The sequence below is a fragment of the Pleurodeles waltl genome, chromosome 11, assembly GCF_031143425.1.
Source record: "Pleurodeles waltl isolate 20211129_DDA chromosome 11, aPleWal1.hap1.20221129, whole genome shotgun sequence".
Classification (NCBI taxonomy): domain Eukaryota; kingdom Metazoa; phylum Chordata; class Amphibia; order Caudata; family Salamandridae; genus Pleurodeles; species Pleurodeles waltl.
In genome coordinates this window covers 944894048-944921558 of record NC_090450.1, presented here as the reverse complement: position 1 = coordinate 944921558, position 27511 = coordinate 944894048, and the positions used below count along the sequence as shown (strand labels likewise).

Genomic DNA, 27511 nt, shown 5'->3' with positions numbered 1-27511 from the left:
ACAATTTCAAGAGTCTGTGCTATGCACCATGCCAAAATCTCAGAAGGTCCGGGATCAAGCTCTCTAAATTGAGATACAATTGCTTGACATAGTCTTTCATCTGAAGGGAGCAAGACCTAGTTGTTAGTGAAAAAAGTGATTGATTTGGTAACTTCGTTTCTATTCTATTCTAGGGACAAAGGCCTACATCTCTTATTGTGTAACTATATTTTTCTGATGCATTCATTGATTTGACCTTTTAGATTTGCACGTATTTGATCCATCATTCTTGCTTGATGTTTTGCTGCTGTTTGGGACAGAGCTCAGGATCTGTTAAATTGTCCTTAATATACATATGAAATGTTATGAGGGCTAAAGAAAGCTAAAAGAAACGACCCAAGGAGCCCCAAGCCGAGGATAATTATCAATGGAGTCAATGAAGCCATAAAACACTGACCATGGAAAAATTATATGCATGTTAATCTGCGCGGTAGATAGGGCAGGTGGATGGTATAACAGCTATGAAAGGTGGGGAAAGGGAAATGATGGGGGAGAGACTTGGGAAATTGAAAGGGGATAAGAGGAGAAAACGTTCCTAATAGGGTGACTAGTTTTCACCTATAAATCACTGTATTCAGGTGGGGTAATCTAATTAGTTTAATGGAAACAACACGAGATTGTAACACAATATTATAACACTCAGAATGAGTTAGGTTGTCACTCAGAAGTAATGGACGGGAAACAGTTCTGCAAATGACTTGGAGGGAGGTGCTAACCCTATTTCCTGATGCTGATGAGATGGGAAAATGATGCAAAAGCAGAAGTCAGAGCTAATATTGCAGAAGAATGTGAGCATGACTGTGGAGCTGGAAAGGGCAAAATATGGAAAAACTGATAGGACTGAGAAATATTAGTATGGTTCCCAGAAACAGATAAAGAATTTGGAAGAGGCCCCCAAAGAACGGGAAGTAGGGGAAGTCAGAAGAGAGTTCTTGTGGAGCTGATGCAGCAGAAAGCTTTGACTAGGGCACAGAGGAGCTGGCAGACCAGAAACAGCAAATGTGAATAAAGCAACAGACCCTGTGCAGGTGGCTTAAGATGTGAATATATCAGGATGAGATGTGAGGTTCTGTGCAGGTGGATCAAGAGGAGGGGAGAGCGTACATTAGTGAGTAGGTGAAAAGATTGCCGGACAAAGGAATGGAAAGATTTACGGAGGATTAAAAGAGGACATTCCTGGTGATTGACAAAATGTTCAGCACTCACCTTGTGCTCCTCTGTAATATGCACTCGCAATGCACTTAAACTTCTCCTGCCCAGCAGTATCCCATCTGTATGGAGGGGAGTTGGGGTCAAGAAGGTGAAAGTAAAAAAAAACAAGAGAAAATAGGAGAGAAGACAATAACTTCAATAGAATCACAGGCATCAGTAACTTTGATAAAAAATACTTTGCTCGACAATTTGCCCTTATGGAAAAAGATAAGGAGGCAGCACGGCACCCCGACTTACATTTGGAGGTTATAGGGGATCCCAGCAATCTCAAACCGCTCAATTTCAAAGTCCACGCCAATGGTCGCCTTGTAGTCCCGATCAAAACTGTCCTTGCAAAACCTAGAGGAGAAAATAAAGAAAGAGGTGAGAACAATCATCATGGGCCTTTGGAGGATTCATAAAATCCTGTTGACGTTGTACTTCCTTGTCTAGCTGTCCTATCTTTTTACTATTGTTTTCTTATCTCAGAGCCCACTGAAAAGTAATCATCTCTGGCCCATCAGTTTCTTCTGGAATGACTGGTCAAGTCAACATCCACAAACATGCCCAAGTGCGTCCAATAAATCTCAGAAGGGAACATGGCTTGTCTTTTCTCTCTCAGTTATAGACTGCTATTTAATCTATCACTCTGGTTACCCAGCATACAACTGTGGCGGAGATTATGGACCACACAGGTAGGAATGTCAAGTCTGCATCCATGGAGAGAGGTATAAGTTGGGATCTTCTGTATGTCATTGAGGTCCCTTATTAATTTGAGATATTTTAACTGTAGAGATTTATGCGGTTTTTCTACAAGCATGAATCATTAAACCTATATATATATATTTATATATATATATAAAACTGGACTATGCAGTTTTGCACACTAAGTCAAAATAAGAGAAGAGGGTAAAAAACTGAGACAATCGAGGGTGTGCACTGACAACAATACAAGATGGCTGCATTCATCAGAGATTTTGAGCATTCATAAATATATCATTCATTGATGCTTAGTTTTTTTCATCACATTAAGCAGTCTGGACCCAGGTATGGTGGGAAGGAGGAGTGTGCACGCCACTGGGCTGAGAAAGGTAAGAGCCCACAAATAACAGCGAGTGGTGCTCAGTGACACGGGCATCTTTGGAGGGTCCTTCTTCCATGTCGTTGGAGGAGGCACAAACACAAAGTAGAACCTCCATTATGAAGTCAGGCAGGGAAAAAACCCAGATGGCACAGAAAGAAAAAAGGAGTAGGACCTCCATGGTATACGGATACATGACAGGCAGCACAACTGTCCTTTGTTATGAGGTATGACAATTAATAAACAAAAGGCAAGAAATAAAACTATAAAAGTTGAGAGTGCCTTATAAGGTGATTCAGTACCTTTCCTGGTCTCTTTTTATAGCATAATTCCAAGGAGAATCATTAGCTTTTCTGGTATTATTGGAAAACTGTCAGAAATGTCAGCTAGATGCTGAAGAGGCTAAGAAAGGCAGAAAAGAAGAATGAGAGAACTGGGTCTTACTTCAACAAAATGGCTGACTAATAATGTGCACATCAAAGTTCTGGTTTCAAAAAGTTTAGATTAACAGTTGATATTACTCTACATGTCCTGAATATTTTTCACATTCCTTTGGTTCTTTCCTAATGAGCTTAAACAATGTTTTCACAGTCTAGTGCTTGCAAATGTAAAATATGTGAAGAGATGCAGTTTACCCAAGCCCTGGTCCTTATGTTCCTTTTGATGGTGGAAGGGTTGTGATGCTGGACAACATGCCCTGAGGAGATCGGCCACGAAGATTGAAAATTATACATTTTGGCCAGCACTTATTCAGATTGTAGGTCAGCCATGGTGTTAGCTGTGTATGTTTTTAGTGCTCATTCTTGAGAATTGCAGGTTCACCATGATCTCTACCCCAAGAAGTTAAATGTATTTCTTTGAAAATCCATTAATGATTTACTGATTTAAAAAAGGACGACCACTTAAAAATGTTGAGGTATATAATAAATGTCATGATTTTGATAAGAACAGATCGCAGTTCTTTGATGAAATATCTCAAAATGATGTTATTCAGTTTTGAACCCTGGTTTTAAAAAGCCTGCGTATTCATAAAATACACAGAATAATGGGAGCTCAAAAAGTAGATGAATGTTAAATGCTAAGAAAACAGGAAAATCAAATGAGATTAGTGTTGTGAAGTAATGTGGTCAGAATCTGATACAGTTAAGGCTACGTCAGCAACTGTTAACAGAACAAAAGAGGTATAGCCTTTTATTGCATAAGGTCAGGTCAGATATTTTCTTGACTTTTGTAATACAGCAAACATGGGGACATTATGAACACAGCGATGAACACCGCTGTGTTCATGCTGGCGGTCTTTCTACAGACTGCCAGCCCCCTTGAGATCCCGTCGGCCGCATAAAGAATACTCTGCAGGGCTGGGACATTGCCAACAGCTCCACATGGAGCCGTCAGCAATGCCTCAGTGCAGCGGGTGCAGCAACACCCGTCGCACAGATCAGTGCCCGTAAATCGGACAGTGACTTGCACGAGGGGGCACTGCAAAGGGCCCCTGCACTGCCCATGCCAAGTGCATGGGCAGTACAGGGGCCCCCACAGGGCCCCAGAGCACCCCTTCTGCCAGCCTTTCCCTGGCGGGGGAACCCGCCGGGGAAAGACTGGGGGAAACAGGGTACATTATCATTGTCGGCTGCCTGTCGGCGGTAGTCTGGCGGTGGCGGAGGGGCCGAGGGCCGCCACAGGCGGCCCTCCCTGTGTTAGTTATATGGAGGCTCAGACCGCCATGCTGGTGGCGGTCCCTTTCGCTGCCAATGCCGGCATGGCGGTCTGAACCGCCGGGTTCGTAATGAGCCCCATAGTCTTAATTAGTTTCTTCAGAATTTACATGGAATGGGAGCATTTTTGTTCTTTGTCTGAAAAAATGGCCTTAGTTTTTCACTTAAATTACCACAGAATTGCCCTCTTTGGTAAGGCTGATATATTTTGTTCATGTTAAAGTCTTCAACTGTGGACCAATGCAGATAATATTATGAATTTAAACAACTAGGCATTAAAAAATAAAAACCTACAATAGTACCTAGCTTTACAAATACTTTCTCAAAACTGCTGTGGTATGAAGGATCTCCTTCCATATGGTATATGGAGTTTATTACAGGGTTTGTCCTAGTTAACAGGAATAGTCCGTAGCTGCAAATATAGTACACAGCCAATTTCCAAGTTACTGGTCACAGTGATATCTGCGAAACAAAATTAAGGCACCACTGATGGTGTTGCTAACAAAAGCTCTTAAGGACTTTGTTACTGGAAATATAAGTGAAAATTTCCTTAAAGGTTTAGGAAGATGGTGTATTTAAACACAATGAACAATCAAAAAGTAATACCTGTTTATGAGGCTAGTTTTTCCAACGTACAGATCTCCAACCACCACCACTTTTGACATTTTCAGCCTGAAAGAAATTAATTTCACAGTTACAGATAATCAATAATTTGCTTACATAGTCTTGGCAAACCGTCTGTTTAAAAGTTCTAATCATGTCATTAACCAACAAGCATTATGAATGGAATCTGAAAAGTAAGATGATTCAACTTTAGGTGCCTTTAGCAAATATGCAATGCTATGAGATGGACTGGCCAAAGATTCAATGTGATTTATGGCTGAACGTCTATAATGCCCATAAACAAAAACAATAAGAGACAGAAGAGCTTCAATAAGTGCAAACTTCCTTCGCACTTGGTAGCTTGGCCTAAGCAGCAAGTCAACTTTCAGTAAAAATGTCAGAGGGACTATGTTTAACAAACCCATCAATTATGAATAAAGTAAGAAATAAAAAGCGTACAATGTTCACACCATACTTAAAAAAAATTAAAAACAAAGGTAATGGAGAAAAATGAGGAACCGTTATGAGGCAAATGGGGAGAAAAGTCCTTGAAGGGATAACTATCCCCTAACTTGTTTTCTAACAAATGGGTTCAATATAAACAAAGAACTACTCAAAGACCACAATAAATAAGAGTATTTCATGGTACAAAAAATCCCTAAAACTTCATTCAGCAGATGAACAAAAAAGGATAGAACATCTGGCACCATGAACAGTGTCTCCAATCAAAGGTAACCATGAGGATACAAGACGGCATAAGAAATATTCACTAGAAAACCACAGCCCAATAGCTTTCCAGAGGTAAGTGGGGCTGGGCCAAAGTCAGAAATATGGGTTTGGTAAGTTGCCTCACTATGTGGATTAACTGGTTTTGCTCAAGAGGCCAGCTCCTCCTTGCAGATACAAGATACAGACGCAGGGGATGTTTTCAAACCATACAGGTCCCAGGTGTTCTCCAGCAGGCAAAAAGAGCCAAGGAAGTCTATTCACAACAACCTCTGTAGTCTTTGTTCTTACTATCTTTTGAAGCCGAATGAGCAACATGGATTACTATAATATGGAACAAGACATTTGAGAAGGAATACAACTATGGTATATCAATAACTTCTGACTAATGCCTTACAAGTGCACTGGAATTCTCCATAGCCAGAGGAGTCTTCCTTTAACAGTGATTATTTAAAGTAAAATCATGGTACACCATTGGGCCTTTCCACCCTACCACATGTTAGGTCCCACGTTCAACAATTTCATTTCTCCTGCACTATGAAGTAGCTGCAGTCACATGAGATTTTCTTGCAGGCTAAACAACCATCATAGAAGGATCCTCTGCAAAATAAAAATGGAGGATGTAATGCTTACTAAAAATTGAACCCTACCTGCACTATGCTCACAGAAAAGGAACAAAGGAGCTCCACATCCCCTGTGGATGTAACGTGTTTAGCTATGATAGTAATAACAGGGGGAACTCCTAGCCCTTTTATTGATAGCAGAACTGAGGTCATTTGCTGGTTGTTCAGACACATGGATTTTCTTCAAGTTGTATTTTTTTAATTTGAATGATATAGAGATGAGCTGATTGATTAGTGATGTATCTTCTTCTCTGTTAGGTAAAAGCAAGGTGTTCCTAATTTTGTATAATTGCGTGTGTCCTCCTGGGTCTCAGAGTCTGGCAAAATATATGTTCACGCTGATCACACACAGGCAATTAGGACTTAGGGCCTGATTACAACTTTGGAGGACGGTGTTAATCCGTCCCAAATGGACTCGTAATACGGTAGGTGATATATCCGTCGCTTTTGTGACGGATTAACACCGTCCTCCAAAGTTGTAATCAGGCCCTTAGTTCATTATTGCCTCATATACTCTAGTGGCGAGGACTTCAATATCCCATTCATTCAAACCTCCCATTGTTTGTTCTTGTTCAAGCTCCAGGCTCTTTCAATCCCTTTCAACAAGTGGCCAGGATTCAGCACTTAACAAGTGGAGTGTTCCTGGGAACAGAGTTGTAGAAATACTTCTCAGTATGTGGAAGTATCCTCTTATTGCATCAAGATTTCTTTCTAACATTTCTAGGCCACATTTCTATTTTCATTCAAGCTTTCTCTTGTCGTGCTTTCTGAAGTACCATCCCTAAAGCCATGTGTACTGAGGGGTGGGTAGTGATTTGAGTGCTACACATATTATACTAGGTTTCCGCAATGAGTAGCTTACGAGCTGCTAGTAAATTCCAGCTACCTAAATGTAGCTCTCTGGTGTGCAGGCCAGCCTACTAAATTAAAATCTTTTGTTTGGTTGAATTAATATATGCATTTCAAAATTAAAAGTGTGAATACAAACCAAAAATGTGTGTATTTTCAGAACTCATATGCTGATGTTTGGAGAAAAATGGTTGCATTTCCATAATGTGTTTAAAGCTAATATATAAGCAATCAATCTTGCGTCAATGAAGAAATGTATTAGGCAGATTATTTTTGTGCAAGGGGCATTGCAGATATAGATGTTATGTACTTCCAAGTTGGCAAAGCCTTTTTGACATTACAACTGGTAACTCTCCTTGAAACACTGAGGTGATCGCTGCTGGTAATCTTGTATGGAGTGGCCACTAAAAGTAATCTTGCCTGATGCAGTCACTTTTACAACACTGATAATATTACTGGTTCAGGATGATTTTTACTGAACATAAGTAGCTCTTATTGCAGAAAAGGTTGGAGACCCATATGTTAGACGATACAAGCACAGAATGTTGCAAGTGATAACAAAGCCAGGGCATTCTGGTAACTCTAGACCTTGAATCTATCATCTCATTTTCGGTCTTCATTTAACAGTAGAATACTGACAATACAGTGAGGTAATCTGCTTTCATTTCACAGGTCAATGTTCCTAGAGGACCTCAACCTTGTTAGGTTATAGTGACTTTGCACGCAGCAAACCAATTAAAATGGTAAAATACCCAGAATCCTCTCCCAGCAAGAGAGCAACCCTTAACTGCAGACCACTGGCCCAGAAACCCCATGTTGCAAAAACACATACACAGACTGTGGCAGCACTCAAAGTAGCACAGAACTTTGCACAGGCCTTTGCCTTCAGTAAGGCCCCATAGCATTATGGACTACAGCTACCATTATGCTATGTGGCACTGCAGAAGGTGTACACCTGTGAAACATTCTGTGCTGCTTTGCTTGAGTGGTACCACAATCTGTGTTTAGATATTAGATTATGTCAAGGAATGAGAACATATATATCATACTTCTTCTTCAAGTTTCCCTTTGACCAGGGAATTTGGCCACATGTGTCATTCATGCTATGATGTTTGGCCTATTATTGGGTCTATCTAGCCTATCCACAGATATTCGATTTTCAGCCCTACCTTCCTTAATGTTGCACATTATTCCATTAATGAAGGCTTTAATTGCTAACATGAAAACAGTGTTCTACATTGCTAAATAATTTTCTGATATTGCACTTGGGTGGTAAACAACAGACACAATAAAGCAAAACACTGATAAAATGTACTGTACTTCTTTCACAGCGGGCATATGTGGAGGAGCCAAATTAAATCAGCTTGCTGTTAACAGCAGTAATTAGTAATGCATGTTGGGCCGCTGACTGTGATCAAGCCCAAATAATTGCAAAACCTGACATGTACCTCTAGTGCTGCATGTGCTAGATGTTTACGTCATTGTGAAGTACATCGAGTAGACCTTGCTGGTCTTTGTGGAAAAAGTGGTGCTTTGGCTGTGTTGCCCATGCACAACCAGAGATGTTGGTGCAGTGTTTGTAATTTTCAGAACTATTGAACAGGTGGTGTGCTCTGGTGACAGCTTCCACCTAGGTAGCATTCAGAACTAGTTTCCAGCATGCTTAGTCTTCTGCCATTATGTCAGAAAATGCCAGAAGAAAAGAGGGAAGGGTAGTTAGAAGGAGCATTGTGCCATTGAATCTTTGCTGGTCAATCTGGCTCTTTAAATTTCTGCCACGTTCTGAAGGATTCCTGTTTCTTCTGTTGAGTAAGTGCATTTCTAATTGCTGCTGAGAAAAATGAGTATGCATAGGTAGGCTCTAGAAACTTTAGGGTTTTCTTTTGTTGGGCATTTGCCTGGACACTGGGTTGAACTATTGCTAAAAGGACACATCTTGTTCTAATCTATATTTTCTGGATGCGTAGATTATTCCCTAGATGTGAGCGAAGCAAGGGTAGACAACATAGCCTTCTGCAGGTCAACTAAGGTTATTGTCACATTCCTGTCAGGTCCATATGTATTGATTCCTTTTTTGTAATAATAAAGAATAGAATTTGGGTAGATTTGTAAATTTGTCTCTTTTCTGATATTGGCATCTCAATTCTGCCACTAACAATTATCCTGAAAAATACAAGGGTCCAGCCTGCCCTCTCTCTAATAGGGTTTCACCCTTCTCTATGGGGTCAGATGGCCTGCTGGGCAGCCAGTACCTGAAGGGCTGGCCTAACAGATATGTAAGTGAGCTGGTTTCTTTGGCTGTTGTGGGCCTGTTTTATAGGTTGGTTGAATCGCTCTTTACTGCTGATTTCTCTGATATCACTATTAGTTTGTTGTCCTTGCCTACTGTTTGTCCCAGTTTCACCCTTGCTTCCCTACCCTTTTCACTAGTAGTAGTGGTAGTGTAAAACTAATTGGGATTGGTGGTCTATGCTGCAAGAGTTAAGGTCACGATAAAGATCACTAAAAAATTCCAGTAAGATCTAACAACACACTACTGTTGGAAGATGGAATCCTTTCTTGCTTGGAGTCCTAGCCTTGGAGTACAAGTGATGAAAAGTGTTTGCAGAGATGTGTACAATTTACACTTCTCGATTTAAAATCCACCATTTCAAGATTCCTGGCTCTAGTCTCCCTCAAGTTCTTTACTTCTCATAGTCCTCCCTCTGGTTTCTTCACCGTTTTTCACAACCTGGATTTGTCCCAGGGCTTCATGCAGCTCTCATTTCTCAGATTGCCGAGTACGTTCTCAGTGCAGATGCTCCTTTCCCAGATCCCTTAGTAGGATCCTTCTATAGCTCATCCCTTCTGAGATTCCTGATCTTGGCCTCTCAGCAGCGTGTACCATACCCAGGTGCTTTCGCTACATCTCACTGCATGACCCCTTTCTCATTTTCTGACCCGGACATGATGTTCTTTCCATTACACCTTGATGACCAACCCAGATATTCTGCTCTTTTCTTTCCAAATTGATGACAAAACTCTACCTGCAATTCAGTATGATGCACAGCTCCTGCGCAAGGATGCCTTCATTTCAGGTTTTTCTCTAATATTACATTTTCAGGAGCTTTGCATCTTGCCTCTTGTCATATAAATTCACATTTCGAGCTCCTGCCTATTTAAATGACTTACCCGACAGTTCCAGTTATGCGTTTCTGGCAGGCATTCTTCACATCAGGGTGGAAGTAGTCTTTGTACTCGAGACAGGCTTCAGGCTTGTAACACTGACAATAGATACAGCAAGTCACTACTGGTGAAGACAAAACTGTTTTATCATGCATATTGACCCACAAAGAGTGATGACCACCTCTAAAAGGTATAACATTTTGGCACTTACCACATTTCAGAGCTGTACTCAATGAAAGGTACCAACAAATCATCAAATTAGTTAACAAACTGCTGACTATAAATTGCAGAGAAATTACTCTGACTGCTCAGAACAGAAAGCAATGGACAGCAAGCTAATCACTCAACCTATATGCATGCTACAGGCAGTTTTTTGTATCACTCCTTTACATAATCCATATAATGGGCAAATGCACGCACTGAATACAAAAGGCCAAATTAGTAATCCCTCTCTGACAATGCACCTATGGGTAAAGGACACAGAATTGGCTAGCCCCTACCTGGCCACTGGCCAGATCTGCAATTTGACCAAAATGTAATGTACAAAACACCACCTGATTTTTGTTTACTACGAAAGGACTGGGTTGAGCAGACACATGTCCCGCCTAAACAACAAATATACATCAGGTAATTTGATGTTATTAGGGACAGTGGTACCAAACAGGCCACTGGTCATTATTGTATCAGGTGTAATGCTCCTTCACTATTGTGAATGATGTTGTGTTAGCCCCATTACAGGTGACATAGCATAAAATACTTGTATGATATAGTGAATGTACCAAGCGTCACGTTAGTAAGTAGGTTTTATGCACACACATGAGTGAGTATGTGAGCCAAAATGACGAGTAACATCAGATTAAATGGCTACATTTTTTATTCAAAACATATCCCAAATGTGCTTAAATCAAAAAAATTATTTAATTCATGTTAAAAGTGACATATTTGCATGATGTCTTACTCCTTCACAAATGTGCATGTAAGCCAGCCTGTTTTGTGAATAAAACTGTGATAGGCATACAATTTTTGATACAACACAGACAGTAATGTACACATTGGTGACAGAGTACCCATTACTGTAAACCATTTTACAATTCCCTTTTTATGTCCATGTGATAAATCAATGATGGAGAAAAATTGGAAACTTAAAGGGACTTTTGCAGACGGAAGGTTCCATCACATATATGTTGAAGTATCCCATCTGGAAAACTCAGTATGAGGCCCAATTCATGACTCATTTTGAAAATGTAGAAATGTATCAATGTGTCATCTGTAGCATACTGTGAACTGCATATGAATCTTTGATGAAAAAATTATATATGAATCAGTGTATGTAATATTTATTGTGACGTTGTACCAATTCCTGCCTAAAGTGAAAGCCAGCATATTTTGTAAAACAATAACACAATGGTAAGACTTCAGATAATTAGAGATATTTAGGAGTCAAATTAGAAAATGTTTTTGTTCTGTAATGAAGTGGATTAGGAATGTACTATGGCCCATGTATTTACTTATGCTATTGAAGTAATTTGTCAATCAATATTTGTCAACATAGTGTGTGATACACTGATAAGCTACTTCAGAACACATTCCATATAATTGTTTTTTACATTTGAAATATACTTTAGTTACTTGAAGTAAGTGTTACCATTGTGAAATGTCCAAACAAAGGAATCCCGGCTTTTAGTTTATACAAACTTTGGTACAACATTGCAGTATTTGTTGACACACATTGATTCACATTTTACTTTGGTGAATAAAATAATAATGCAGATTTTTGGACCTTGCAAACACACTGTATTTTTGGTTCATATCTTTTTTGGTGACATAAATTCACTATTCTAAACAACAAAGCCCAACCATTCAGAGGTCTTAAACAGTTCCTGCAGAGAAATAAAAATGGATAAGAGACAAGGTCATACATGATATAGGAAAAATCATCTGGAATTACAAAACTGTGACCAAATTGCCTCTGAAAATGTTCCATACATTCATGCGATAATAATAATAAGGAACCAAAGTTTGAGAGCCTTGAAGCAGTTGAAATATGTTAAATTGGAAGATGTGATCAAAGTTTGTGATCAGTTCTATTTACACAGATACAATATAACTATTGTATATGTCACTGCAGCATCATCAGGAGCAGGCGGAGGAGACATTGGCCAAAAGCCAGGAAGCAGCTGGCCACTGTGGTTCGGGTACTGAGACCACTGACACCGAGGGATTCAGTGGCACGGAGGAAGAGGTGACTGGAATGGAGGCCACCAGCTCAACATCATCATCTTCGGAGGCCTTCACAAGCAGCCAGTCCCTAGTGGTGGCGGACCCTACAGTAACTGTTCCACCTGCATCCTTGTCCGCCACCCAGAGAACCATCTCCACCCTCCCTCTTGCTGCTCCCCCCTGTTGGCCAAACACGCCCCCTTAAGAGGGATGGTGCCTCCTTTGCTGCAGGCACCTCACCCCCTGCACTGTCTCCCTGGCTGCACTGAGTGAGGAGGCTATTGACCTCCTACGGAACATCTCTGTAGGCTAGACTTCACTCCTGAATGTCATACAGGGCCTTAGCGCCATATGCAACAAATAGTAGCATACCTGGAAGGCATCCACAGTGGTATGCCTGGCCTATAGAGGTAAATTCAAGGTCTAGCCTCCTCACTGACCGCAGCCTCCCAACCTTGTGCTACAACTCCTGCCCCTTCCCTATGCCAATTCCCTATTCCCAGCCCTGTCCCAAGCAAACTCACTCCTTTGCACACACCAACTCCAACACACATATGCAGCACACCCACACATAAAAACAAACATACCAAAAAACACACACACACAAACAACATATAGACATCTCACCCACTACACTCACATGCACCACCACCACCAGCACACCTATAGACACCCCCACAACCACACCCACATGCACCACCACCACCAGCACACCCACAGACACCAACCACTCCCACACCCACACTCACATGTACAACCACCACCACCAGCATATCTACAGACACCCCCACCACCACACACACATGCACATCCACCACCACCAGCACATCCACAGTCCCGACCCCCACACCCACATGCACAACCACCACCAGCACACCCACAGACACCCCCACCACCACATCCAGAGAAACCACACCCACCACCACACCCACATGCACCACCACATCCACAACCACACCCAGCACCTCAACAACACACTCATCCACACACAAACATACATTAGAACCGACAACCACAAAACACAAACGCCCACACTTGCCTGAACTACATACACCTAGCAAGAAACACCCCCCAAATGTACACAACATACACCAGACCCATGGGGAACTGCAACCTCAACAGACACACACACATCACCCATTGCCACTCCCTCTACCTCCTAAACCTAACTCCTTGCCAACCATCCTACTTGTTTTCCCTGTGAAGATGTTTTATTTGCCCTTGCCTAGACCCCTTCCAAATCCCAAACCAACCCTCCCAAACACAACACAACCTCTCCCAAACCAGAACCCAGCCCTCCCAAAACCAAGACTACCTCTCCCAAACCCAACCCCCAAGAAAGATCACTGAAGTGCCTGCTCTATGCCCACTAGATGCCTCTTCCTAAGGAGGTTCACCTTGGCAGTTGATTAGGAGGCAAGCTTACTGCTAAAGCACAACAGTGCACTTGACATTCATACAAATTGGAGTGCAATGTATTTATAGTTTTAATTTGAGAGATGTAACTCATTGGTTTAATAAACCACTATTTTGATTTCACCAAATGTGTCCTGACATTAATTTCCCTTGGCTATTGTTTGATTCCCAGCATTGTTTCTGACTGAAATGTGACGTACATATTTTTATTTACCATTATGGCAGGAAAAGCAACATATTTTTGATGTTTAGTTTGTTCAGTGCAAACACTGGTTAAAATTGCATGTGATGGTAATTTGAATTTAGTTGCATCCATTCATCGTGATAATAGACACTTGCAGCAACAAATAAACGTTTGAAATCATTTTTGAATTGTTACTGCAGGTGTGTTTATTTCACTTTGATTGCTGATTAGAATGATTGCATATGTATTACACCTTAAAAATAATGTGACTATTGAATTTAGGTACAATACAGGAATTGCACTAGACAATGGGAAATGTTACATGGATGAATATGCTGAATGATTCAAATTTGGGACTGGCATTGATTTAACAGGTAATTAATAAGCTAAAGGTTACACCTTATTTAGTGCAATTTCTGCATCATGTTACTGTGCACTTATCCCAATGATGTGTAATGCACATGTTTTTATTTGGCCAATTTTCAAAATTTGTTTAAACACACTTGTATGGTGACTTTTTGTTTTTTGTTCTTGATATCCTTTTTGTGTAAGTGTCTATTTCATTAAAGGCAGCTTCCATTAAATTAGGAAATACAATGTTATCATACAGGTGTGTTTCTTGAAATTTTTTAAGCGTCAACATGACATACATATGCATTGCACATTGATATGCTATTGCTTGTAAGAGAGATTTAAAAATGCACAGGTACAGTGCAAATGTTAACAGACAAGTCAAGAGGTAACAGGTAAAAGTGAAGCTTCCCATCTGTTTCGGTCATGGCGGTGTTGATTTTGTTTGTCATCAAGCAGCAGCTGCAGTGGCAGTACTTAGAAGATGGGGTCCATGGCGGGAAAGGAAGTGGGAAAGTGAGAAATAGTGGGTTTCTGCCTTATATCCCTTCCAATCCACCAACTGAGGTGAGGAGTTTTCCCCATCACAGTCACGTCCACAGGAAGGCACATCGTCATTGGCCTGGAGGACAAACTGGCAGGCCTTCCTCCAACAGCTGCTTTTGCCTATGGCGCCATCGACGCAGGTGAACATATCTGGCAGAGTGAGCGGGACTCCGATGGTCTTTCGTCTCTTGAACCGTCAACATCTAAATAGAATGGGCAGACCATCTAGTAGGCAGATGGGGTTTCTGACAGAAAGCTGATGGTGGGACCGTTCGTGCTGTGATCTAAATCAGTCCCTTAGAGAGTTCAGACCACAATGACTCTGAATGCTCCCAACCGGTTCAGGGCTATTTGGTACATGGATTCCTGTCTTCTCCACAGGGAGCTATAATCGGGCTGCCCGCCTTTCTGACACTTCCATTGCATGTGAGCAGAAGTATTTTCCATCCAGAACTCCATAGTCTGCAATAGCATATTTGCCTACTAACAGGTTGTGGTTTGATGGACATGGTCTCTCTGGTGACTTGTACTTGGTGTTATGGTGAATAGTAACTAAAGAGCACTAGGCCTCTGTTTGAGTGTAGATGCTTGAGGTTTTGTAGAAATATGATCAGATCCGCCAGTGTTCTACTTATAGCTTTACTGTCTCAAGTGCTAGATTTTTATTTCAAACTTTTTAAGATGGATTTGCAGTTGTCAAATATTAGAGGTAGGGTAAGGGTGTTCCTTTGTATTTTTGAGGAAACCTGATGATACTTCTTGGTTTGTGAGTCTGGCAGTGTCTCAATATATGAATGGTTTAGTGAGAAACATCTCCGCTGTGCAGCACATTGTGATGTACAGCAGTCGGTGGAACCTCAATTAAGTGTTGGATCGCTTGACACCATTTGAACCCTTGCATATTTGTGATGTCAAGTACTTTTCCATCAAAATAGTATTCCTGATGGCAGTAAATTCAGCGAAGAAGTCAGGAAGATGAGTAAGCTCCATACATCAGAACCAAAAAGAGGGCTGAAACTCCACATTTCCAGGTAGGTATAGAATGGATAGAATTGTAATGCCACGAAAATGTTATCAAGAACAATTTTCAGAATTATAGTGGCATACATACTAGAAGGGAGCCACTCCTCCTCAATGCATAACTGCACGTCCCATAAGACAGCAAGCAGCCAATGCTGCTATTCTTAGCTTTTGTAGGGGAGCTACAAGGCAGCCACTTGGTCTTATATTTACACTTTTGCAAAACAATATTACCTTAATTCAAATAACAGCGCTAAAGCCTTGTTTGTGACTGACTACATTTACAGCAAGCTTAGAGTGTTCTCCAGAACCAAGAACCCTCTGCCTATGAACAATGCTGAACAATGTTTGAACAATGAGAAAAATGTTAAGAAAATAATGTACATCAGGAAAAAAAGTTATGTACCTTCATTAACATTATTCCTGATTGATATTATGTAGTCTCTGCAGAGTCCCTATCACCAGACCACTTCCCGCTTAGTCATCTGATCTGCTGAAGCCTACCTGGCAGGTGAATTTTGCAAATTAAAAGGTTTGAGCAGGGTGGTCCTATTTATGTGCTCAGTGCCACACAGTTATTCAACAGTGCATGACACCAGTGCAAAACCAGGGACATAAGTGGCACCATATGGGTCTATGACAGAGTATAAAAAGGTTTTCGTGGTCTCTGCCTGCATCTAGTTTATTTGAAAGATAAAGAATCTGTTGAAAGTAAACATTATCTAATAGAGTCAACATTACTGAAGCTAAATTGCTTTTAATTCACCAGCATACCAACTGTGTTCCATTGATAAGAGCATGCTCAACTGCAACATACTTCTTAACTTTTTTGGAAACACGTTTTGTCTACTTAAAATGCTTATTATATTTCATTTCTCAAGGTTTGATTTCAAAACTCTATTTTTAAGAATGTTAGCAAGTTACAAAATATGTATATAAACACACAAACATGAGTGCCCCAGTGGAACATAAAATGGTTGCTGGAAATGCCACTCAAACACAGAAACCATGTAGGGTCAGGACAGAGGCTGCACTTGGTTTCTTCTTAAAGAATCCTCAGAAAGAACCAAATGATAGAATAGTCAATATAAATCCTATAAACTCTGTACATTACATAATGACAAGGACATGGTGCAAAGTATCTGGAGTGTGTACAACCTTAATAAACATAGGTCTCCATAGCTACCTTGTGATCGACAAGGGAACAAACCACCTAGGTGAATCAAAATACAGACTTTGGACAGACTAACCAGAAGGCAAAATATTCGAAACTTGATAAAACGTCTCCTTAAATACATAATAGCAATGCTTTTACCATCGGCCCATTATTAACTACCATAAATTAGAAGATGTACAATCCTAGTTAAGGACTATGATCAATGAAAGAGCTGAGATGTATGATACCTTCCTCCTGGTCACTTATCTTATGGATTGATCTCATACATTGCTCACCTGATGCATGAATGTTTCATCTAAGGAATGGTGGATAAAGAAAAACACAACAAAAAAGTCTGCATAAAACCCCTTTAACTCTTTGAAAGTAGAGAATGGCCCCTCACCAGCTGAGTCACTTTTCCTATTGGACAACATCACTGCTGGTATGTGACAGCCTGCATCTAAATTTGCACCAGAGAGCCCCATTATGCAGCAATCAGGATAAAAGATGTGATATGTTTATTAATAAATAAATAAGAACAGCATGATACACAGCCATGCATACTGTAAAGATGATCATTGGAAAGTTTGGGCCTAAATGATCCCATTTTTTTTGCTTCATTAATAGCACAGTGTTTTTTTCTTCTCTCTGCTCATGGGTTGTACAGTTGCCAGGGTGCCCAGGTACAATGGCTCACGCTGCACAGCTCAATGCCACTTACCTTGGGAAAATGAGATATGACTCTGTCCTTGCTGACGGGTGGCACCAGGTGAAGCATGTCGTAACTCATTGTTCTTCTCTAGAGAAGGGCTACAGCTCTCAATTTCTCTGTTGGCTGAAAAGCCCCAAAATCAGAACAGGAAATCGTCAGGAAAGGTAAAACCACTCAGCATTCAGCACTCACAGAATCCAATAAATTACTCAGTGTGCTCATCATAGTGTAGAACATGTACACAAAACTGAACATCCAGCAAGCGCAGTTTTTACTACCACTTTATCATGCATGTTGGCCTTCATTTAGAATCTCATAGTACATTGTACCATAAAGCACTATGGCACAAATACTGCTTACACCAGTAACTACATATTAAGCACGTTTTGTTACTGTGGAAAAAGATGCACAAACTTTTTTGCAACCATTTAGAAATGTTTTATCCCAAGCAAATGATCACCAGCGTATAGCCAATGGTACATCAATGCACTAAAACTAAGTGAGTAAGTGCAATTTGTGCTAAACTCGTAATAGGCGCAAAACATAAAAACAGAGACAAAAAACATTTACACCATATTTACACTTTGTGCTGTGGTCTCTGTATAATCAGTAACCTGGTTCTATATCTGCAACTAGATCCTGTACCTAGGAACCGCTGTATACTGTAAGTTATACATCCAGTATCCAAACTTCAAGCTCCCACTTTGTACCCTTGCACCTCGTAATGCAAACGCTTATTGTTCTGAGCATCTGAAAACTACAGCTCCAGTAGTCTCTGTACCACATAGGACCAACATTCAATACTCAGAGCATCTCATAACTACAGCTCTGTTATTCTCAGTACAATACACCATATCATCAATAGAGGAGACACAGCTTACAGTACTGTGTTCAAAACAGCCAGTATCAACCATCCTCGGTACTTTGCAACTCACACTGCAACTAAGTCTTATACTCAGCATTAGCTGTCCTGTGTCATCAATACAAACATTTAGAGCAACGAATAGACAAAGGACCAAGGGCCATATGTACGAACACTTTTTCCCATTGACACAGAATGGGGAAAAACCTCTGCTACATCTGGCCCCTAATGTCTTCAGTCATTTACCTTGCTCACTCTCCATATACACACAATACACTTATAATACCCAACATTCAATACATGGAATGCCCAAAAGGGTTGGAGTACAATAGCACTCAATACTCACAGCATTAAATACTCCAGTACCTTAACCACAATACCTCATTCACACCCAGACACCCAGCTGTCTCAGCAACTATGATCTATGTACTTCTGTATCACAAAACCCTATACTTTAATTCTCCCTGCACCAAATACCACAGGATCATATGGTTTCTCCTTGGTATGCATCCATGCCACATCAAAATGTTGCATCTCAGACATGGAAGAAGATGACAAGATAAATAATCTTTGAAGTAATAACATTAAAAAATTAGGGTTTGGAGGCAAGCTCCAAATGCAATAGAATTCCAGTTTAAGGACTGTCAGAGTCTACCAATATTGGGAATGCTGAAACATAACTTATGTTGAAATTCTCCTAATGTACTTGTTCGGCAGGAATTCTTAGTAATCATTGTTACTGAAAAAGCCCATGTATTGTTAGCACAAACTCCTGCACTGAGGTGAAGCCATAACAAATACTTGCACACTTCCTGAGTTATAGAGGTAAAGATGTCCACCTGCATGGGACTGAGAAAAAAGAACACTGACACTTCAAGGTCTGGACATCTCCATTTACCCAGAGTTTATGTTAGCCATCCAGGGGGGCACAATAATATTTGCACCTGTTCAAAAGAAACTATGACAACAAGCAATCTCTTTTGCCATGCTCTGCTGAGCAGGACTCAGGGTCACCTAAAAGGGCAAAACATTATGTTTCACAGATGGAGAAGGGGATGCCAAATGTGTAAACACAGTAGTCCAAATATCAACAGAAGCTTAACCAGTGGTTTGGATAGAACAGAATAATTGAAATGTCTGACTTCAATATGGATATTGCATAGCTAAACAGAAGAGGGTGCTGAAAGACATAAGCCACTCTGTGGACAAGAAAGAAACAAGGATAACTCAGATTGGGATGCAGTACACAGACAGTGGAGACAGAACCATACTTGTGGTTATTATTAATGAGGAACTTATGTTATTTGTTGAAAACAGGGACATTATGTTTTTGGGGAATCCTGCAGGGGCAAGGAGATACGGTTAGAGCAACAGGCCTGGTAGGACCTTTTCAATGACCACTGGCCAATTTTTCAACTCCGGGGATCATTCTGGGCACAAGAGCATAAAGCGCAACTTATGTTTAATGATACTGAGTATTCTTCCAACCATTCCATGTTATTATAAGACTTTGCATAGGTCCAGATTGCCTGGCGCCACTGAACTTCTGGTCTACTATCTCTCCATCCCGGTGATGACACTTGCAGACAGACACTACTGTAGCCCATAACATTAGCTGAAGGTAAAAATACATAAAGGGTTTACCAGGAGACAATTCACATGGGTCAGATGGTCTCGGAGCTACATTTTGTAGGGAAGACAGTAAAATAATTGCTCCACATTTATTAGCCACGTTTAGGGAGACTTTGGGGTCGGAGGTTCTCCCTTCCAAATGAAAGGAGGCTATAATTTTACAGACCCTTATTTCTCATAAATTTGGACAGAAAATATTTGCAGGGTTCCTTGCGTGCAGATTAAAGCTGTAGACAGTGGTACTGGTCTTCCTAAAGCGGGCTGGATTTGTACCGGGCACAGCCAGTGCTGACAATTTGCGTATTCTCTTTGATAAGCTGCACTGATTGGACTCTGAATGCAAGTACCAGTTATACTCTAGGATGTTGAGAAGACCTTTACCTTCCTGGAGTGGGCCTTTCTCACAAAGGGGGCTACACCATGTGTGTATCGGGCCTACATGCTACGGGAGATCATCCAGCTGTATTTGCTTCCACTTGAAAGGAATGGAGTGAACTGTATGCTCTCCAGCTCTGTTTACATATCCTGTGGCACCAGAGACAGGTATTCGCCTGTACTAGTGCAATTTGCGGTTACCTTCGGGTTATCCTTTTCACTAACCACAAACTCCCATTGTCTGTGGATATGGAAGACATCTTTTACAAGGAACCTGACATTATCTGATAAATGTAGCCGCTTTTGGGGGCTGTGCATTAATTGGTTTAGATAAGATATCTTCCAACTTACACACTGCACAAGAACAACAGAATTTGAGTTCTTGCTAGTGCAGTTAACTTCCTCTATTCAGTACCTCAGGGTGATGGTCCACATGGACTGCAAGGCAGTTATTATGGATAATTACTGACCTGCTAATGACCAGCTCACTAAAGAGACTGATCAATTGCCATAAATTAAAAAATGGTAGTGCTTCGTCAATGTCTATATTTGTTTCTCAAAATTCCTTTGCCTTATATTAAGACTTGCTTGAGGTCTTTAAGAGCCCTACTATGTAGATTAATATGAGCAGGCGGACAGCTCACAATCTGGTGGGATCTGCAGACACTCCCATGTGATAGGGGTAGGATGGTCGAACTGGAGCTGTGCTACTAAGATGCTCAGGCCTGGTTTGCAAGCTAAGGTAGCAGGGGTTTTGTAAGATTCATTTATAAGGAGTGTATCACAAGATTACATATTAAACCTCACATATATTGTCCATCTATTCCTATTGAATCGATTTGGGGTTGAATGTGTAATCTTGTGATAGACTCCCTATGAATGAATCATACGGAACTCCTGTTCCGTGTTCCAGCTTGATATGTAAGGGTTAGTGCTGTGTCTACTACTACTCTCCAACTTTGCAGAATGTTGGTACCATTGGCTCTTTCAAATTTGGGCATCGTAGCTGAGGGAGATCTAATCTTGACAGAGACAGCTCTGGCCAGTAGAATAACCGGCCCTGAAAGGAGATGCGTTATGTTGTATGCATGAATCTAGCACACTGCCTCTGCTAGACAATGGAACTGTTGCCCTGGCTTTCGAAATGAAAGCTAAAAATATGCGAACTAACCTTGGTCTCCGAGAACTGGGCGACATGTTTATAGATGGACAGGTGCTGTCACATGATGTCCATAAATCTCTAGGGGATGAGTCGCTACAGAACATATCTACATATATACTTTTATCTGGCATATTCCATTTGAGCTCCATATAGCACGCTTCCTGAAGAACTTCTTGAGTGTTCCTTCTTTGCACATATCATTAAATTCACTGATCAAAGACGTATGACATCCCACTGTTATTCAGCTGCAGTACGAGGTACACCATGTGTCCTGGCTGGATTCATGGACCACCAGCAACACAATCGAGGTGCACTGCTCACAGATGATCCGTGGTGGTGTGCAGAGCAGGCAGAATGGGTTTGATGAAATAACCTGCTTCACTTTAAGTTCCTTCATAAGATGTAGGAACTCAAATGGTGACTTTATTTGATTGGCTTGGTACTGCCCCTCTGTTTTATCTTTTGGGAATTTTTCTGACAATTCACCAAAATACAGGTATTCACATGACAGCTGGTTCCCTACACCCCCTCAGAGTTATGAGAAAATATTCCCCAGTCATGTTAGGAGACTGGCTACTTGGCTTTATTCCTGGCAAAAAGATGGGTGGCCATGTGTGGAATGGATGGCCCCACCGCAACTCTTGAGACTGGTTTGAGGACATGGGGACTAAGACATTACAGGAACATATGCTGCCCAAGTCCAGATCACTTCTCGTCCAAGGGACAAAAGGGGCCCATTTCTCCTTAATGATGCGTAGTAAAGTTAGACTGTGGTTCAGAATTGTAAAATAACGAGGTTGACATAATGTGTAGTGTGCATTGCTGACCTTACAACCATAATTGTTGATTTCCAGGGCTATGAACACGTATTTAGACTTTTGGATTGTAGCTTAAAGTACACTCCATCACTGAATTGACATCACTGGCTTAAGTTGTCATACTCTACTATATGTTACACTTTTTTAAAACTAAATGCAATTAAAAGGCAATCATAAAATGCCTCTCAGTGAGATACTTAAATAAAAAAAGTGTCATATACAATATTGCTGTGTGGAACTGTTACTTGTTGGGAGTGCTTACATTAGCCCCAGACTATAAACAGAGAGTAAACCTGATGATGAGCTCCAAAATAAGTTTAAAAAATTGCCATGTATTAGCTGGGATGTGTGGAATGGTCGTTGCACACCTTCGATTCTGTGTATATATCTTTTAGTCCTGCCGAGTGTGACAGCGTCTATGCTTTACAAAATCCCTGTTACTCTAAAAAGTAGCGAGGATAATATAAATACTATGTTTCAGTGCTTTCAAGCAAGAAAATGTGGTAAATGTTGGTGAATAAGAATTGAATAGTAGCTGAGTATCAGTTTCTTGAGAGCACTGTGATCTATTTTGTATTAACGTCTGGGCAACAATGCCATTATAGCTGCACAATAATGCCTGCAAGATAGGTGAGCTGAAGTTCGCTGCTGATACCTGTAGTGATCTGATGCTCGCAAGTTCGAATCCCAGAAGAGTAGACTAAACTTTGCTTCCTTCCGAGTTCTGTAAGGTGAGTACCATTAAACAGAGTAATACTAAAATTTACCATTTACAGTGTTTATAAACTGTATGAGTGTGAAGTAAAGCACTATATGAAAAGCAAGCAATTAAATGATAGAGTATACCATATAATTTGCTTTTAACCACGTGGCATTCAGCAGAATGTGCTTTTTCCTAACGATTCATTCAGTCGGCTCTGGGTGACACATAATTTAGAACTCCATCCCACTTAATTCCAGGAGCGCCGCCCACATCCCTGCCCAGTACCCAGGGATTACTCTACGCATTGTGCCCTGAAGAAGGTTCTCCATAGTTTCCACTCTTTGCCCCCGTGCCCTTCCTTCGCTGCTCCTAGCCCAGAGCACTGCAGACCCACCGCTGTTTTCTGCACATAGTACCACAGCACCTTTCCTTTTCACCCTACATGTCCATACTTCATACATTCATCCTGTAGTGCACATCCTATTACCCGATATCCTGTCTCTCACCATTACTCTTTTTATTTGCATTTTCCTTGATGTGCCCAACCACCTAAGCCCACGGATGCCCTCCGAATTTCAACCTACTGTAGACTATACCAAGACCATAAATGAAGATGATATTGAAGCCTTGCAAGAGCCACTCAACGTGATATTTTGAAGTATAATGGCTGAAAGAAGTATAATTTAAAATATGAGGTCCTCTGACTATGTGTGAACTGCAGCCAGACTGTGATCTCTCCAGTCCTTGATTAAATTCGGTGCCAAACTGTAAGTCCACGAAAAGTATATGAAGCACTTTTGACATATTCGCATCTGAAGTGAGTTATAGCAGATGTATAGCTGCATATCCGTGTTAACACATGTAGGTGTTGTACCACACCAGGACTAATGCATCGCTCTTGGATCAGAAAGCAGTGTTTTAACTGGACAGATGTTTACATCTCTGAATGGCTGTAATGTAACCAACTTCAGAGTTACTTTCTGAGACTGGCCTTCTTTACTAACTTGCCCAGCAAGCCCACGTTGATTGCCTTACAATGTACAGCTTTCATTATGATATGCCTAATTTAGTAAAGAGAATTATCATATCTTTGCTACATTTGAGAATGTGGGTGCCTAGACGGAGCACTGAATCAATCTACGGTTTCATTGTAAGCACCGCCATGACGTTGTGGTCTACAGTGTCACTTCCTGTCTAAATGAGACAACGGATTAGGGAAGGTCGACTGCTGCAACGACCAGGTCATTCACACGAGGTGAACTCAGCTCCATCCATCTGGTGTTGTTCGTTTCCTGAATCAGGCATCTTCTGCGTTATTGTAAAAGCCAAGCCTTTGGGCATGTACATATCACCAACGAGGCAACTGTATCGATATTAATAGTGGGCACAATGCCATCGTCTGTGATGCTCCGTACGAGTGGAGACAAGTAACTTAAGTACAAATATTCTTTGGTCCTAAAATGATATTAACCTCTCTCGTTCGCTACGTCCGATGCCATGCTCGTTATAATTGTTATTATATGTGTGGTGGTATAGTGTCAGCAGGCTCCAAAGAGGTCCAGTTATATCAATGGAGCATAACGGAGCCATCGGACGAATTATGAATACAAAGTGTCCAAAAATGTTAAAAGCATCAAGTAACAGGTGCAGCGGAGAGGAAACGATCACTTCGTCAGATTCCAAGGTAATGACCTCCCCCATACAATGTTGCTTTCTATTCCCCCATACCTCCTAGCACAACTGATGCCCCTATGCACCCTGCACCAAAAATCCCACACTGTATACCCTCGGTATCTCACACCCTGGCACCATCGAACCCTGCCTCCTATACTTTTTTTTAAATATATTTTTATTATTATTTCAACAGTGAAGAACAAAAATGAAATTGCAGTTGTTTTCCAGGATTACATAATTATACAATTATATTCGTGTTCCAATGCTAATTCCTCCATTATCCATACATTCTTAACGGTACCCTGCCTCCTATACAACCCATACTTTCTACACCTTTACGGGCCTGTATCCTACAGAATCCTTCTGCACCCTTCTGGGCCTGTATGCTACAAGCTCTTTCTTCTAACCCACATTTTATCAACCTAACACCCCAAACAACTGCATCATGTAGCCTAGCACTATAACCCCTGCACCCTACATTCATGAAGCCTATACCTCGCCTGCACCCTACATAATATAAACCAGGCCCAAACCACATTCCTACTTCACCCTCTAGCTCTGCCCATAAACTCCTAGTTCTTGTAGCCCCCCACTCCCTAACAAGAAGGTCTGCAACCTGCATCCCAGCATCCCATCTGTGGGTCCTCCAGCCATGCACTCTGTGCCACTATGAACTATGCACCCTCACATCTCGCACACAATATATCCCCTGCATCCTACACCTGCACACATTATACCAAGGAGGACACCCTGCAGCGTACACTGCACCCCAGGACACCCACACCTGCTAACCTCTATCATACGTGGTCCCCCGTAGTACACTGGCTTGGTGTTCTCTCGAATCCCTTCCCCTTGTACCGAAGCATAACTTCTCCGGCCCCAGTACTCACCGAGCCTAAAGATTCATAAGTCCTACGGCCCCGGTGCTACCGAGCAGCCTCCGCTGACAAGAGTCTCCAGGCACGGAGCTGTGCAGCCAGCCGGGTCTCCATAGCAACCGTGGCTCGCATCAGTGGGCGGAGCCTCGGGGGTGTTCGAGGGAAAGAGGCGGGACTATGACAAGAGGCCGGATCTGACCTGCCAAGAAGTGGCCGTATGTAGAGGGCGTGGCTAGAGTCAGTGGGCGGGCAGAGGTGAGAGACAGGAGTGTTCTAGACGGACGGGGTTATGGTGGTTAAAGAGGCCCTAAAACCAATATGGCTTCCAGCGAAGTCAACGGCGCTAGCTGACTGTCGGATGATCCAATTGGCACAGGATGACTCCTACGCATTAAAAAAAGATAATTTAAGAGAACACACGTGTTTTCAAAAATGTTTGAATACCCCCAGTAGTGTATCGTTTATGCGTTTGATTCCAGCCAATGCATTAAATATTTTATTTTATTCATTCGTTTCTAAGTAAGACTGTACATCAATAAACAGAAAATAAGGTTTGTTGTAATATGAATGTTTTTGGTATGCGAAATGATTGTGGCCTTTCGATGGTATAATTATAAATCCGTTTCAAGATGGCGCTCAAAGTTTTAGAAATCAAAGCATAGACAAACTTGACTCGCGACGAGCAGTCAACCTCCAGCATTGCTTGAGAGTCCTAATTTAGAGACGGAGCGTTAACTAAATTTGCCGAATATTCGAAAATAGGCGGTAGTGGACGAATGAGATTTAGAGTTCTTACTGTACAATAGGCGTAATACTGGAGTTAGCAATGTATCCAGCCACCATCTTATTCACATTCAGAATGTTATGTGTGGGATAAAGTATTGTCTGCAAAACGTTATAAGGATACATAATGCCAACATTTTAGAACAGGAAAGTGGGAGATTTTGAAAAACAATCGAGGGAATGTATTTCCCTATTGACTTCTATTGAAACAGAAGCAATTTTAGGCAGGAGACTGCTAAAATAAACCAATTTTTGGCTTCAGAAATCGGGAGTCTCCAGCCTACATTGGATATGTTGGCATCTAGGAGGATATTGCAAGTCACAGAAGAGTTCCATGACCATATGGAGGAACGAGGCGGAGGCCGACTTCATTTATAAGGTTATGGAACTCCAGAGTGACTTGCAGTAACCATATCAGGTATGGCAGGAGGTACTTAATTCCTTATGCAACATGGTCACTCTAACTTTACCAAAAACCACTTAAATCATTGGCGCATAGGGCTTTCATATGAAAGAGGGAGCATATTTGCAAATATGAAGAATACAAATGGAATCTCTATTGCAAAATTAAACACGTGAAAAATGTTAGAAGGGCCGTTGAGCAGCTGGGGTATAGCAATTGCACGTCCTAACGCACGTAGTTATACGTTCTGGTAACAAAACTAACTAGTGTGTGATGTTGCTCACATGGTATCTACTACCCTGCTACCAGCCGGTGTACACAGGATCATAACTCCAAGGGTTTATAATTCATAAATCACACACAATTTGATACCTAAGCAGCCTTACTATAGTCCAACGTACAAAAAGTCCATAAGACTAAATCATGAGAAAACAAATCAGTGGAATTTAGTCCAAATATGGTTGATAATTCAGTCCAAATTCCACATGTAACTTGATTGTGAGCTTTTTACATCAGAGGCAGTCGATACATTTTTCGTCACAAGAGAGACTTTTTAAGTCTGCAACAATGTACAGAAATACCTATACTATAATTGTTGATCAGCTGAGAAAGTTGTGTGCACAT

The 27511-nt window shown here is 41.2% G+C and overlaps 1 protein-coding gene across 1 annotated transcript in view; it reads right to left on the bottom strand.

The window, feature by feature from the left end:
- Nucleotides 1-25912, bottom strand: part of RAB36 (RAB36, member RAS oncogene family) — a 73378-nt gene extending 47466 nt beyond the window's left edge. The window contains exons 1-6 of the mRNA XM_069215111.1: nucleotides 25714-25912; nucleotides 17607-17720; nucleotides 9999-10090; nucleotides 4633-4698; nucleotides 1489-1590; nucleotides 1246-1310 (exon numbers count right to left, since the gene is read on the bottom strand). Coding sequence (XP_069071212.1) covers nucleotides 1246-1310; nucleotides 1489-1590; nucleotides 4633-4698; nucleotides 9999-10090; nucleotides 17607-17675 — 394 coding nt within the window. The 5' untranslated portion in view covers nucleotides 17676-17720; nucleotides 25714-25912. The remainder of the gene's footprint in view (nucleotides 1-1245; nucleotides 1311-1488; nucleotides 1591-4632; nucleotides 4699-9998; nucleotides 10091-17606; nucleotides 17721-25713) is intronic.
- Between the last annotated feature and the right edge of the window lie 1599 nt (nucleotides 25913-27511).